This window comes from Euleptes europaea, chromosome 5 (genome assembly GCF_029931775.1).
Source record: "Euleptes europaea isolate rEulEur1 chromosome 5, rEulEur1.hap1, whole genome shotgun sequence".
Lineage (NCBI taxonomy): Eukaryota > Metazoa > Chordata > Lepidosauria > Squamata > Sphaerodactylidae > Euleptes > Euleptes europaea.
Window position 1 is genome coordinate 41,689,968 of NC_079316.1, and position 16,782 is coordinate 41,706,749.

General features: G+C 44.0%; 1 protein-coding gene across 1 annotated transcript in view; it reads left to right on the plus strand.

The window, feature by feature from the left end:
- The first annotated feature begins 263 nt into the window (after nucleotides 1-263).
- Nucleotides 264-16,782, plus strand: part of NMNAT3 (nicotinamide nucleotide adenylyltransferase 3) — a 36,092-nt gene continuing 19,573 nt past the window's right edge. Inside the window, 3 exon segments of the mRNA XM_056850409.1 lie at nucleotides 264-376; nucleotides 12,399-12,505; nucleotides 12,508-12,569. Of these exon segments, the coding sequence (XP_056706387.1) occupies nucleotides 264-376; nucleotides 12,399-12,505; nucleotides 12,508-12,569 (282 nt within the window).

Sequence of the window (16,782 nt, forward strand, 5' to 3'; positions counted from 1 at the left end):
TAAATAAACCTCAAAAAATGTGATGGCCTGCTGTGACGGATGCTTAGTTTGAACTCTGTTGACATTGGAAAGGTGTCAACTCCATCTTTAGAGCTTATGGCATGCATTCTGTTGGTCTGTTATAATGATGCCATGGTAGACTCTTCTGAAAATATAGATCCATTATTTATTATTTTGGGAAAGCTCTTTGCTGGATGAGCTATTTTAATTGTTATTTTTCCCCTGAAGGTGAGTTGTGTTGTTGGTGAAGATTGCTTGTCTAGATGAAGCCTCTGACATCCCTCACCCTCCTTGCCTGTGGCTTCTTTAACCCTGTAACAAACATGCACATGCCCATATTTGAACTGGCAAGAGATCACCTTCATCAAACAGATCAGTTGATGAATCACTCAGTGAAATCAACATTGCGATGCCAGGATGGGGAACTGTTGGGAACTTTAAAATTTAGCTTCGTGTCATTCCACCACAACACATTCCTTATTCTTGCTAATTAAATTCAAGACTTAGATTAGATATTTCACAGCATGCTGAATAGAAATTTTGTGCCTTTATCACCTCCTGTTGAGTTAAGGCACAAAAAAATGGAGATATAAAATAGGATGTTCACACCACTACAGAGAAGTTTTGTCAGTGATTTAGTGGAATTGTCTCAGACTTGAACTTGATGAAAGGGGCTTTTTGCTCTCTGGTTTTTTTTTTTTTTAAGCCTCATTTTCTCTTCCACACCATCCTACAGACACACAGACACGTGCATAGGCAGCAAGATGGAATAGGAAATATGCATGTGCTTTCCATATCCCCTTGTACCTCTCCCTTTCTCTTTAGGGCAAGTGACTTGGGGACTTATTTTATTTATATCAGCTTTTCTCCATATGGGGATCCAAGGCAACTTACAGTAGAGTTCCCCTCCTCCATTTTATCTTCACAACAACTCTGTGAGTTAAGTTAGTCTGAGAGAGGATGACTGTCCTACGATCCCAGCAAGCTTCCATGGCAGAATGGGGATTTGAACCTGGGTCTCCCAGATCTTAGCCCAGCTTCTGACTCCTGTACCACACTCTTGCAGTGCTTCTGCTCTGAACATAACAGAGATATGGGATGATTTTCCTTAATGTCCTGTCATACTGCCAGTATGCACTCAGTAAGGGGGAGGAAAGAACAGGGCTCTACTGAGCCCTACCAGAATCCTTGTTATGTAGGCAAGAACACGTGGGGGGTGGGTGGATCAAAGCCATTCTCTCTAGGACTTTCTTTTGCAACTCTTCTCTACATAATTTCATTCAGCACATAAATGATGGCAATCCTTTTTCCATATTTGCTATCCTATGCACAACATTTTATTCACACTCTCTGGGTCTTCACTAAGAAACCTTGGCTGCTTACATTAAGTGAATTCCTCTCCTTTTTTTATTCACACCAGTAGGCAAATCTTATGAAGTCACTTACTAAATGGAATAGATATGTCTATACTCAGTGAATAGCTATGAGAATAATGTACCCTTTTGTATTTTAATATTATTCATCTGAAACCTTATTTAACTTTTTATGCCTTGTCATGCATGGTTAGATTCCTCCCCCCAATAATGTGATTCAATTCCTTGTTCTACACATACCTTTTAGTACTGAGCTGATGGTACCAAATGCCTTTTCACAATCTGTTAGCGCTAATGCTCTCAGATGCTCATGATTGCTGCTGTTATTTTCCACTGCTTCCTGGAATTTAAGGGTGGTCAGAGATGATGTATCTTCTCTGTTTTTATTGTTGATTTAAAATTTTGCTGTAACCATCTGATAAATTTTCCCTTAATGCAATTTTTCCCTATTGAGTGTTCCAGTGTTCACAGTAAGATGAATTGGAATGTAAAATAGGTAGATCTGTTTCTTTCCCCTTACCTGAGAAGCAATAAGTCACTCACCTAGTGTTCAGTGTTATGTACATATAAAATACACAACTATTTTTGTGTCATTTCTTGGCAGTACTTATTTGACTTCCCAGTAGTCCTGGCGGTGGACAAATAGAACAGGCTTTACACAGTTGGCCTCTGGTGGATCTCTGAGTAATATTCATACACCCATAAGTAGGCATTTTTCTGGAGGAGGGAGCTATTGGGAAGTGAATTATATTTGCTAATATTATCAGTAACATCTGGCTGGCCACTGTTGGAAACAAAATTAATGTGCAGTTTTCTCTGTTCTAATGTATCTAATCAACTTCAGATAGACAGGTATAGCTCCCAAAGCAACATATCCCATATTTTTGTCACCTGGGTGCAGATCTCAGATTAGTTTAGTAGACATTCTCTAATAAATCTAGGAGCCATGCATAGTTGCTTCAAATTCCCCTTCAGACTGAGATCTTACCATATTAGTGACTTGTACTGTAAGCTTATAGGGGTTGCTCTGTCCTTTTTCTATTGTCTCGAGATATCCACACAGCCTCTATGGAGTGTGCCTTATAAAGTAATCATTTCCTCATCTGTCATTGGATGAAGAAAAGGAAGCATGGGAGATGAGTCTGCAAGTCAGTCATCATGTTCAGTTTCTTATCAGATTTATTTTTTAAAAAAAAATTCCTTCTCGAGATGAATTTGCATCCCAGTCTTAAAAGGTTATGCTTGCACACCAGTTATGTCTGAATCATTTTCCTTTTTTGTTCGTTTGTGTTGTGTTTGGGCAGCGGTTGGTATGGCAGCTCATCTTAAGCATCTATTTTCTTGCACAGCAACTTGTGGATCAAGCTGTAAGACTCAGAAGTACAGCAGTCTATATTTTTAAAAAATCCAGGACTTGGTTATGAGAGCATTCTACATTTAAAACATCCCTTAGAACTATGATCCCAGTGTTTTGGAAGGGCTATACAAGCATACCAATAGAATTCCTTATTCGTGTGTGCATTTCAAAAAGGGACATGTCCTGATAATTTTTTTTCAAAGCATCTATCTCTCATCACTCAGCATGATAGTTTTGCTTTATAGTTTTTCCATAATTACACAATTGGCACAAGCCGGTTTATTATATTGTCTTAGATTTTACTTCACTTGCTCCATTCAGTTAAGAACAGCATGATTTAGGAAAAAAATCCAGATCTATCTTTACAGATTTTTATAAAGAAATTTACTATGAGTACCTGGGCATATTTGCTGTCATCGCACCATCTTTGGCAAAAGGGCAGTTTTGAGACACGAAGAATTGCAACATATACCGTATTTTTCGCTCCATAGGACGCACTTTTTTCCTCCTCAAAAGTGAGGGGAAATGTCCGTGCATCTTATGGAGCGAATGCCGGCTGGGCGCGTGCGCGTCGGGATGGCGTGAGCGAGCGTTCCCTGCCCCGACGGCCAGCTGGGAGGCAGGCAGGGCCGCACAGAGCGAGCCGGCGCACACGCCCAGCCGGCTCTGTGTGGCCCCGCCCTCCTCCCAGCTGGCCGTCAGGGCGGGGAACGCCGGCTCGCGCCATCCCGACACGCATGCGCCCAGCCGGCTCTGAGCGCCCCGCCCGCCTCCCAGCTGGCCGTCGGGGCGGGGAATGCCGGCTCGCACCGTCTGGACGCGCACGTGCCCAGCCGGCTCTGTGCACCCCGCCAGCTGGGAGGCAGGCGGGGCGCACAGAGCCGGCTTGGCGCCTGAGCGTCGGGACGGCACTATCCGGCATTCCCTCCCCCGACGGCCAGCTGGGAGGCGGGCGGGGCTGCACAGAGCCGGCTGGGCACCTGCGCCGGCTCGCTCTGTGCGGCCCCGCCCGCCTCCCAGCTGGCTGTCAGCGTGGGGAACGCTGGCTCGCGCCGTCCCGACGCGCACGCGCCCAGCCAGCATTCGCTCCATAAGACAAGTTTTTAGAGGAGGAAAACAAGATTTTTTCTTGTTTTCCTCCTCTAAAACTAGGTGCGTCTTATGGAAAGGTGCGTCCTATGGAGCAAAAAATACGGTAATGATCTGCTATTACTGTTGGAAATTAGAACCAATCTTACAGAGCATAGTCATACACTTCCATTTCATATGAATGTCATTCTGTCCCATCAAAGACATGGAAATGGTTTTACAGCATCTGATGTAGGTAAAGGCATGCACGTGTGTGTCTGGCCAGTACCTTTGTAGAAGACCACCTGGGAACCCCATATACACTGCTGCTAGGTCTTTTAAAAAAGGACAAGGTGCAAGTATAAACCAGTGAACTAAACCCCCTCCCCACTCTTTTATGCATAGCAGCACACTCAAAACAGTTTGTAGTATTCCATCCTTGCTGTCCTTTCATGCCTTTGACTACCATTTCTAACAAAAGTGGTTGTTTAAATAGAGCTTTGTGCGGAAGAACTTGGATGATGTTATTTACACCCTTATGCTACTTACACCTTTAATAACAGTCATTAAAAAAGTATAATATAATCTTTCCAACTGAGGAGTAAACTGCATGACAGCTGTATTATACTAACTTAATTAAATGCATCCTATATACAAGGTAGTGAGTGAACTCCTGTTCCGTTTACATAGTTTGCAAAAAAAATTATTTACAGCTTCATCCAAGTAGTTCAATATAACTATAGTGTTGAAGTATTTTGTTTGAGTTTTACTGTTGTGAGTTTTTCCAAGAAATAATACTGCTAATTTGTGAGTTTAACAAAAACCATTCAGCATGGTGTAGTGGTTAAGAGCGGTGGTTTGGTGCAGTGGACTCTGATCTGGAGAACCAGGTTTGACTCCTCCACATGAGCGGCAGAGGCTAATCTGGTGAACTGGATTTGTTTCCCCGCTCCTCCGCATGAAGCCAGCTGGGTAACCTTGGGCTAGTCACATTCTCTCAGCCCCACCTACCTCACAGGGTGTCTGTTGTGTGGGGGGGGGGAGGTGAGTGTAAGCTGGTTTGATTCTCCCTTAAGTGGAGAGAAAGTCGGCATATAAAAACTAACTCTTCTTCTTCTATTTCTGTAAAATGAGAATGACTTATCTGCTACTTTAACATATTCACATTTACATACCATTGGAGAATTGGTTAGAATGAGTACAGCAATTAAGCAATAAGGTTCTAGAAGCCTTTAAGTGTATTAGTTTTCCCCCACAAAAGGGGAAAAAGCTATGAAGGGGTGATAGAATTGTAAAGCTAAGCATGAGTTTAAAAAAAGTAATGAATGAATGGGTTTAAATTTTCAGCATAACTGCAATGGCACAAATTCGGCAAAAAGCTTTTGAAAGAAAAAAAAGGCACTGATAAGAATGGATGTGGGGAAGGGCAGTGGATAGAACCAGACTTCTGTCTAGATCAGTTGAAGAAAGGTTGGAAGAAGGAGGAGGAGTTGGTTTTTATACACCAGCTTTCTCTACCACTTAAGGCAGAATCAAACCAGCTTACAATCACATTCCCTTCCCCTCTCCTCCCCACATCACACCCTGTGAGGTAGGTGGGGCTGAGAGAGTTCTTAAGAGAGATGTGACTAGCCCAAGCTCACCCAGCTGACTTCATGTGTAAGATAAAGCTGTTAGGTAAACAGTACAGGAAATTGAAAGCTAAAGCAGCAAGTCACAGCAAAGTTGCCATTACCCCTCATTTTAATGTCAGTAACAGATCATTGGAAAATTGTGCTTGTTGATAACCCATATATCCTACTTTTTGGTAAATTACAGTGGGCTGGCCATCTGCAAGGAAATGGGGAATGGCCATCTGGTGAAAATGACCGGAGGCTGGCTCTCCTTGAATGTATCCTCGGGGATCAGCCCTGTCATAGTGCACACAGCAAACCATCTGGGCATCCGCTTTGTGCCCCGGGCAGTGTTGTGTGTTCTGTCCCTATTTTAGGATTAGTCACCCAATGATGTGATAAAAATTGTAAGTCCTCACTGCAGAGTTACTTGTCCAGTTGTATACTCTTTTTAAAGACCAGTCTACTTGGAACAGATATCTAGCCAGCTGTCTACTGCTTGCCTGAATATGAGGTCCTTTTCAGCAGCAAGGTTTGATCCTAATACCAAGGGTATGAGAAATTGCCCTGTAATTCTAATTAACAGATGATGAATACGTAGTTAAGGTCTGCAGTATATGGTAGAGATGGGAAGAGTGCATGCTATTTAATACATTTTTTTCTTTTTATTGTTGGGGATTACAACATATTTAAACCAACAGCTATGCAACTGCAAAGGAAAATGTCTGATCCCAGGTGCCAGGTTAGTGTCAGATTTAATTAATGTCACAGCAGTTGCTGGCGCGAGTTTAACTTTGATTTTCCATTACAGAATGAGAGTTGGGGAAATTAAATACTGCATGATAAGATATTTTCATGTAATCTAGAGGAAAGGTTAGAGTGTAATCTGTGATAATTCTCTTTAAGCCTGCAACAGTGCCATCTTCAAACCACTGGAGCTTAGAGGGTGCTTCAAGACATAAAATATATATACTTATTATGCTATCTTCTCACTTCTGGTGTACACTTGTTATTCAAACAAATTCACATAATAGTGAAGAATTATTATTTTCACATAGGAGCTACATGTACAACTTTCCGAACTGCCCAACTGTCTCCTTATTTTATTGTGAGCATAGCACAGGAACCAGCAGGGGTCTGAGAAAGGCAAGACATAACTGCATGCTGGATCTGTACCAGATACAGTCTACACAATGAGCACTGCTCGTTTGGATGTGTTTCCAAGTCTACTCAGTGAATTGAATCCCAAAGGCTGTAAAGTGACACCTTTGCTGTTGCATACTTGCCAATCTGGGAACCAACATCTGGTTGTGTGACTCTAGAGACTCTCACACACTCTACATATGATGTGGCATTGCCTTCTCATAGCCTCTGGGAATGCAGGCTGGTGATTCCCCTAAGGACTACAAACTCCCTGCCCAGGTAACATGCCCCGCCAATGATATTAATACCCTCCTCCCTTCACCAACAGAAGGTTGCTTATACTGTGAGGCATCTGATACAGGGAGGGAGTTTACAATCCATAGGGTGGTTGAATCAGCAGCCTGCAATCCCAGAGACTCTAGGGAAGTCATGATAGCATTGATATCTAGTGAAAGAGCCTCTGTGCTCAAACTGGCCAGGGATTCCTTCTTTGGAAGTGTAAAGGATGCCACAGTTAATGTACAGCCTTCTTATTTATGAAGGCTTTTGATCACTTGACAGTGAGAGAGGTCCGTGTTCTTCTGCTATTTAAAAACTGTTAGCAGTGTATTCATTTGTATGGCTACACTGTTGTTTTGATGGCTTCTGTTGATTTTAATGTCATTTGATTGCTTCGATTTTGATATGCTGGAGGCTGCTTCAGATGGAAAAATCAACTAGGCTTTGAACATAGCACGTAACATTGGGAAACCAATCAGTCAGTCAATAGTGGCCCCAGGAAATGTTTCCAAGCAGTGAAACTCTTGTGCTGCATTTTCTACGTCTGGCCAGGCAAACATTGGGAGGCAGGGGCTTGCACTGTTGGCCTTCTGGTTTTGTTCAGGGCTTCCAGCTTTTACTGCGGTGGCATAGAAAGAAGCCGCAGAAAAACTGCTGCAGTAAATTATGAAGGAGACCTTATTTTGGAAGATACAGCCTTTAGACTTTCCACTAGGGCTGTTGGGAAAAAAATTCGGTATAGTTCGGCTTCGGCAAAATTCAGCCCATTTTTATTTGGGCCGTGCTGAAGTCCGAACTCCCCTGATTCGGATCCCCAAAATTCGGGGGGGGGGGGATCCGGAATTCGGGGAAAAATTCAGCTCCCCGCGCGCCTTCAAGGGGATTCCCTGAAGGCGCGCGGGGGGCCCTTTCAACAAGCCCCTCTGCGCTGTCTGTGCAGGGACTCCCGGGAAGGCAGGTGGGGGGCTGTCAAGTGCCTCTGCACTCTCTGCACAGAGAGTGCAGAGGGGTTTGAAGACCCCCTGCTCACCTTCAGGGAGCTTCCCTGGAGGTGCACGGGGGGCCCATTAAATAGATGTGTGCCTCCCGGCCGGGAGGCACAGATCTATTTAAAGGGCCCCCCGCGCGCCTCCAGGGAAGCTCCCTGGAGGCGCGTGGGGGAGGTCTTCAAACAGATCTGTGCCTCCCGAACTCCCTGTTTAAAGGGCCCCCTCCCCGCGCCTTCATGGAAGCCCCGTGAAGGCGCGGGGGCGAATCTGCCGAATTTATTCGCCAAACCCCCAAATTCAGCAAATTCGGCTCCCCCGTTTCTTGCCTTTTTTGAGTTCGGTTCATCCGAACCGAAAAACAGCCGAATTGGGGGAAATTCTGCTGTTTTTCAGTGCAGCCCGAACCAAATCAACAGCCCTACTTTCCACAGCCATTGCATGCAGGATAATTTTATTTGTAAAACAGATGCAGAATCAACATACAAAGTACATGAATGTTTCTATTTCTCAGCCTCTGGCTGACAGCAGGAAGACTACTTTTTCAACTTTAATTTGAAGCCAATATGACCTACAGTAATTGGTCAGCAATAAACATGATGCTATTTTATGGCCTTACTTCAGGTTTGCACTTTAATAGAACGTGTGGACCTTTCTATTAAACTGTAAGTCTGGAGTAAGGCCATAAATTACTTTGGAGTACTGTAGAGGGCCCATTACTGGAACCTACTAAAAACAGATTAGATAAATCATATGTCAAGGATGGTTTATGCATGGTTGTCCCTGCTTACAAAATACACTAAATAATATTTTAAAGCTTCTTCTAGCCTGAAAATTCCAGTGAATTTAAATACAAATATTCGACTATTAGGCTGGAAAAATATATAAGGGTATTGTTACTTTATTATGTTGTGACCTGCTCTGAGCTCAGCTTGCCGGGAATTGAGGGTGGGGTATAAATCCAGTAAATAAATAAAAAATAAGGTTTTTGGGAGGATCACATTAGAAAATGTATATTTCATTTTTTAGAGTTTTCTTGGTCCTGGCAGAATTGGCAGATTGTTAAATTATAGCAAAAAGAAAGCTCAATTTTACAGGCCATTGTTTCTATGTAATTACAGCAAAAAGTAGGCTTATACCTGGATCTACCACTAGGGCTGTTGATTCGGTTTGGCCCGAACTGAAAAACAGCCGAATTTCCCCTGATTCGGTGGTTTTTAGTTCGGGACGAACCGAACTCAAAAATGGCGAGCAACCGGAGAGCCGAATTCAGCGAGTTCGGGAGATCACGAATAAATCCGGCCAATTCGGGGCTGCAGTAAGCAGCATAACCGTCAGTAAGCAGCATTCTCCTCCCCCGGCTAATCGGTGGCCAAGCTGGGTCTTCTTCTGGCCAATCAGCCAGGATTGAGTACTGGAGGAATCAGTTGATGTGTGGCCCGGCCGGGGAGAGAGAGAGAGGGAAATCCTCGTGTGTGTGGGGGGGTGCTTGTGCACATTCGGTACTTTCTGTGGCTGCAGGGGATGTATTTTTTGGGGTACAGACCCCAAACTTTCAGCAGAGATTCAGACAAGCCTTCTTAAGAGACCACCCAAGTTTTGTAAACATTGGGTCAGGGGGTCCCGAGATATGGGCTCTCCCCTTTTTTCTTTCCATGGCTGCAAAGGGTGCATTTTTGGAGGTACAGACCCCAAAATTTCAGTGGAGCTTCAGATGAGCCTTCTTAAGATACCCCCAAGTTTCGTAAACATTGGGTCAGGGGGTCTCGAGATATGGGCTCCACCCCTTTTCCCTCCTCCTTTTCCATTTCCATGGCTGCAGGGGGCGCTTTTTTGGGGATACAGCCCCCAAACTTTCAGCATAGCTTCAGACAATCCTTCTTAAGATACCACCCAAGTTTTGTAAAGATGGGTTCAGTGGGGGCAGAAATATCGGCTCCGCCCCTTTTCCCTTTCCGTGGCTGCAGGGGGCGCATTTTTGGGGGTTCAAATCCCAACCTTTGAGCGGAGCTTCAGACAAGCCTTCTTAAGAGAACACCCAAGTTTTGTAAACATTGGGTCAGGGGGTCCCGAGATATGGGCTTTCCCCTTTCCCCTTTTCCCTATTGGGATGAATGTGATCCTGTATGCATCTCCTCCAGAGCAAAACATCCCGTGCCTAAATGGAATCATCTTGGATTACCCAGTCCTCCCCAGCCCCTCCTGCTGGAACAGAAGACAGCCACAGTAAGACCCCTTTGGGGGCTTTAACCTATAATTTTTCTCCTGTGTGTGTGTGGGGAGGGAGCAGTTTCTGTGGGTGGGGGGGGGGAGCCAAGGGGTGCTTTTGCCGGTTCTGCCTGGTGTGTGTGTTCCCCGTCAAATCTCTCCCTGGTTTGAGGGGGGGGGGGTTCAGTTGTGTGTCTTCAGGTTTTCCCTCATTCATAAGAGCGGTTAGGTCTATTTGGATGCTTGCTCAAAACTGGTTTTCAAATGGTGACTTAAAGAATGCATTTGGAGTCCCATGCAAAAGGGGAAATTCCACCCCTCCTGCTCATTATGCATAGCTAGCTGCCTCTGTCCCTTTCCATGGTTTGCAAACTCCCAGGTGTCAGGTGTTGCTTTGCACAGTTGCAAAGGTGTTGCTGTCGTGTTGCTTTGCAATTGTGTTGCAATGCTTTGCAAACTTCTCAGCTGTTTGTCGGGGCTGGGAGCTTTGTGCGTGGGCGGCAAGCTCTGCTCAGACATGCACATTAAGGGTGGGGGGACCCCTTTCGGGGCCCATATCTCAGCCCCCCCGACCCAATCTTTACAAAACTGGGGGGGGGGTTCTTTCAAGAAACGTCCTTTGAAGCTCTGCTGAAAGTTTGGGACCTCTAGCCCCAAAAATGCCCCCCAGAGCCACGGAAAGGCGCGTTTGTGTTTTTAATGGCTTTATTCAGCCAAATTTTTTTCCTGAACTTTGAATTCCCGCCGAATTGCACGGACCCGAAGCGGGGGAGTTCGGACTTCGGCATATCCCGAATCTAAACGGGCCGAATTCAGCCGAATCCGAACTATACCGAATTTTTTTTAATTCAACATCCCTATCTACCACCATCACCTCCAGTTTACTGCAGAGGACTGCGCTTCCCATTCAGTTTCAAAATGTTAGTGAGACAGACATGCCAATATGGAATTTCAAAGACTTACAAAAAATCCAGATAATGTGAAGAGAGCCTAAATGTACCAGTCTTGCAGATGTCCATCAACCTTAAGGAGAGAAGTTGTGGTTGCTTTTTTTCTGTTGTACTAGAAATCACCTCTGTAGGGTTCTTTACAGCTCACTATTAAAGTGTAGATCTGAAGCCCATTAATCATGATAAACTGTTGAGTTCCCATTACTGAAACCTATTAACAATATGTTTATAGTGGAGGCTTTCAAAACTTCCTGGTAGACCATGTTACTCATACTATGCATGCTTAAAGTTTCAGGTTCACATCCTGACATCTCATTTTAATAGCATCTGTTATAGTAGGCCAATGAAAGATTTCAATTCCAGACCCTGGAGTACTGCTGCCAGTCAGAGAAGGCAACATTGGGCTAGATAGATGAATGGTCGGACTCATGACTTAACCGTACATTACATTTTCCTCTTGTTCTTCCCAACCACGTCCATTGTGTTCCTGTTGACCAGACATGTGCTGGGAGTTCTATGCTTGCAGTTTAATTCTCAGACACTGGTCTGATTTGGATCAGGAGGATGGGGAGAGGAGGCTTAAGCATCCTTCCTGCACCATTTTGCAGGGGGTTGGACTAGATGACCCTGGTGAACCCTTCTAACTCTATGATTCTACCAGTTTCCTAACCTGAAACAATCCTGCAGAGCTGCTGTTTGCACACAGGCTACACATAAGTGGGGCAAACAGCAGCTCCCCAAGGCTGTTTCATGTCTGCTTTTTGTACTTAGTACATTTTAGTACATTTATTAAAAGAAGAGCTTTTTAGCTTTTCTAAAACTCAGTTGAGGACTTCAGAATCTGCCTTGTAAAGCTTATTAGATCGAGGATTTCACTATATAGTTAAAGATGCTTTGCCAAAGCAGTCTGGTTTTGGTTTAAAGCACCGTTATTAACTGTGGACTTCCTAGATTGTACTGATTTGCTTTGCCTTGTGCAGTTATATAGAATTGCAGAAAAGATCTACAGAAATATGGCATTGTTGCTTTAGCATGAGGATGAGCATGATAATCTTGTTAACTGGTATGCATCAGATGCTTAGAAATAAACACTGATCAATTAAAGCATTAATCAGATGAGCTATTTAAAAGCAGTTCTGTTACAGTTATTTGACCTAAAATTTCATTAACCTTATCTTCAGTCTGTCTAATCCTATGCATTATAGATGAAAAATGTTTCTATTTGCAGGAGGCTTTATGCTTATCCACTTTTCCTTTCACTACTATCTAATGGAGTTAATGCTTCAGTGATAGAACTTGGCACAGTTTAATCACAGAAGAGAGGGAACAATACTTTTTGTTGTTTACATAGCTTGTAGTTTCTCATTTATCATAGTTATTAAGGAGATATAAAGCACTGATTTTTTCCTCTAATAAAGAAGGTACCAGGTGACTGGAGGTATAATTTTACCTGTTAACAATAACTATGGAAAGCAAGGATTGGTCTCAGCGAGACATCAGATAGAAATGGCTCGGCTTGCACTAGAGACATGAGAGTAGACGCTTGGGAGAGTGAGCAGGAACAGTGGAGCGAGAATGTAAAGGTGCTGAGGTACTAAAACGCCATTTTGGTTGTTATGTTTGAGACCCCAAAGAATGATGTGATAGATTAGCTAGGCTAGGGCTACATATATTGGGTATTTTACCTGGGGCTATGACTGAAATTCTGTAACATGCAGAATAAATATAGTGCAAATAAAAGAAAAGGACACACTCTGTATGTTACATTATATTTTCTAAAAAGTCTGTTTTTTCTTTCTAAAGTCTGTTGTTTCTTTCTAAAGTCTGTTTTTTCTTTGTCATTTTGTGACAAAGTCTGGAAAATGTAGAGTGAACAAAGCTACTGGTGCTGGGGATAGGCTGCAGAGGCCAGCAACATGGGTGAGGGAGAAAGAGCTTTACTGAATATATGTGGAACCCTTACTAAATACAGGATGTCTTCATGAGCCCAAACACACACCCAGGCTGCATTCAGACGTAATGACCAACTCCTCCTTCCATTGCAACAGCTCAGGTGTTGAAAACTTCCTGGGTCTTAAAAACGGCTTCGATATGATAACTGAGTTGCATAAAACCAATGATTCTTCTCTTGCATTCAAAATCAGGATTTCAGTCCATGGTTTTATCCTAGTTTGAAATATGTGTTCATAGGCAAGAAGACAACGTTTGTTGTTTTGTCTGACTGGAATACTACAGCCAACTGTAGTTTGTTGGGAATTGGAAACCTCTCAGCAACTGAACTGCTACATCCCATACATAGGCAAAATTGTAGCATAATAAGAAGGCAAAAGAGTTCTTATATCATTTGTGGACCATTTTAGATTAGTTAGGTTGAGTGGAATGTAGTATGGTGCCCTAAAAGACACCGGAATCAAGCCTTGATAAAGAAAGTTGGAGGAAAGAGGTTAACTCTGTCCTGTAATATTTTTGGCCAAGACTGTAGAAATTAGGAGTGTTATAGCCTGTTTAAAACAGTGTTAAAGACTAGCATGCTGAAAGGGCCACCACAAGGGGGCCAGTTAAACTGTTCCCTGTGCCAAGTCTTCATAAATTGAGGGTGGGTTTTTTTCATGCACAGCGGGTTGCACCAGGGACTGGGTCATTTTGATTCACTGCCCTGTAAACCTTCAAAGAGAAGATCCTTTGATTTCTGAGCACGCAGATGAACAACATTTTTAACCACCAAATACATTAACTTCAAAAATATAAGTTCAGTAGTCTCTCCTTGTAATGTTGTGCGCCACCTTGCAAGCCAAGGCTCCAGAGAAGTGCATTCATGCATGCTCATATCAACTGCTTTATTTTAAGACAGTGGTCTGCTAAAATAAAGTTATTCTGTCTTTCCTAAAGAAACCTTCTGAGCTGGGTTTTTCATTCCCAGTTTTTTGCATTGGAATTGTCCTGCTAGACCAGACCAGTGGTCCATCTAGTCCAGCATCCTATTTAGCATAGCAGCCACACAGTTCCTCTGGGAGACCATAATAGATGGCATAGAGGCCAAGTCCCTCTCCAATGTTGCCTCTTAGTACTGGTATTCAGAGGGGACCTTTGAATGGATGTGGTGGTTCCCTTCAGTCATCATGGCTAGTAGCCATTGATGTACCTATCCTTTTCAAGCCACTATTATTTGACTATTCATGGAGTAATGAAGTACTTCCTTTTGTCTTGTCTGAATCTATTTCCCATCAACTTTATTGGATGCCTCCAAGTATTAATATTATGGAAGAAGGTGAAAAAATCACATTCTCCAGACTGTGCATAATTATACAATCCCTGTCATGTTCCTGTTTGTCTTTTTTTTTAACTGAAAAGCCTCAGAGTCTTCTGCCTTTCTGCACAGAGAAGCTATTCCACAGTGCAAGGATTACATTGCCAGCCTCTTTTGCCTTGCCCTCTTCTGCTCTTACTCCAATTCTGAAGTAACATTTGTGAGATGCTGCAGAAGCCAGAACTGTACTCAGTATTATAAATGAGGTCACACCATAGATTTACACTGCAGCATTACCATATTGACCTTTTTATTTTCAGTCCATTTCCTAATAATGAGTGCAGCCACATCAGTTTGCTACACAGTCATATCCTATACAATGGCTCTGATCCAAATGAAATTTCTGAAGGCAGAAGATATTTCTGTGTGTAGAGCACTGTGTCCTCACCTTTCCCCCCCCCCAGCTCAAAATACCCCTGAAATGCTGCTTCTCAAGGACCCCCGGAACAGCATGAGGGGGGAAATCAGAGTTCTGCCACAGGAGGGGGGAATCAGGGCAAAATCAACCCTGCTTCTGTCCATAAAAATCGTCCACCTGGATCTAAGCGGCTTCTTCCCCCACACCACCCGATCGCGCCTTTTGCGTGATCGTTGCGCCTTTTGCACGATCACGCTTTTTGCGTGATCGTTGCGCCTTTTGCGCGATTGTTGCACCTTTTGTGCGGCGGCGGTTTCTTCACCCCCCACCCCACCTCTCCTTCTGCTGGGCAGCGGCGGTTTCTTACCCCCCCCCACCTTCCCACCCACCCCACCTCACCCGGGCCGGTCCTCCCGCTTGCCAGATGACCCTGCGGGGCCTCCTGCACGCAGGGAGGGGGCCGCCGCCGCCGCCACCGCCTGCCTGCGCGCCTGGAGCCCGGTCAGGTAAGCCTGCGGGGGGGAGGGGGTGCATTTCCCCCTCGGCACGTGGGTGCCTAATTTTTCCCCATTTTGGGGGTGAAATTAGGCACCTCGGCTTATACTCAGGTCAGCTTATACCCGAGTATATACGGTAATTAAAAAAAGACAAAATGTATAATAATGCATTGAGAGCCAGCATGGTGTAGTGGTTAAGAGTGGAAAACTCTAATCTGGAGTACCCGGTTCGATTCCCCACTCCTCCACATGAAGCCTGCTGGGTGACCTTGGGCCAGTCACAATTCTCTCAGAACTCTCTCTGCTCACATGGAGGCAGGCAATGGCAAACTACCTCTGAACATCTCTTGCCTTGAAAACTCTCTGCTCACATGGAGGCAGGCAATGGCAAACTACCTCTGAACATCTCTTGCCTTGAAAACTCTCTGCTCACATGGAGGCAGGCAATGGAAAACTACCTCTGAACATCTCTTGCCTTGAAAACTCTCTGCTCACATGGAGGCAGGCAATGGAAAACTACCTCTGAACATCTCTTGCCTTGAAAACTCTATGGGGTTGCCATAAGTCAGTTGTGACTTGACAGCACTTACCACCACCACCACATAATGAAACACCACGTAATGAAACTTACAATTTATCAGCACTTAAACAGCTTATCTGTTAAGGGGAAAACTAGTTACATCAAAGAGCTTAATACAAACCATAAAACACCAAACCTTTAATTATGTAAGGTTTGTACACTAAAATTTCTCTCCTTTTAAGGGGAGCCATAAAAAAACTATAACATTCTTTAAAAAAGTATGATTGCACATTTTCTTGGTATGTGCTGTTTGAGTACATTACAAACATTGCCCATTATCCAATAAATGTATCTTTTAAAAAATAATTTAGGTAGCAATGCAGAGTCCCAGAGTCTTTTTGGTCCAGTAAAAGGCTATGCACCTAACAACTACTGTAATTAAATCCAAAACAATCTTCAAATCCACCTCCTGATCTCTGTGTTTCAGATAATCCGGTAAGATTACTTGAGGATCCAGTGAAAGGTTATAACATGTCATATCCAGGATTAATAATAATATCTCCTTCTACAAGCAGTATTGAGCAACAATAAAATGTGTGCAAAAAGTCTGCATTAGAGCTCTGGCAACATCAACAAGTATTTAATGCTGAATTGTATATACAACTTAATTTATAAGTAGGGTTGCCATCCTCCAGGTAGGGCTGTCAATTCGGTTCGGTCCGAACTGAAAATCAACCGAATTTCCCCTGATTCGGTGCTTTTCTGTTCGGACGGATCCGAACTCAAAACTGGCGGGCAACCGGGGGGGGGGCGAATTCAGCGAGTTCGGGAGTTCGCGAATAAATTCGGCCAATTCGGCCGTCAGTAAGCAGCATAACCGTCAATAAGCAGCATTCTCCTCCCCCGGCCAATCGGTGGGCAAGCTGGGTCTTCTTCTGGCCAATCAGTCAGGATTGAGTACTGGAGGAATCAGCTGATGTGCGGCCCGGCCAGGGAGAGAGAGAGAGAGAGCAAAATCCTCGTGTGTGTGTGTGGGGTGCTTGTGCACATTCACTCCTTTCTGTGGCTGCAGGGGGCGCATTGTTTGGGGTGCACACACAAAACTTTCACTGGAACTTCAGAT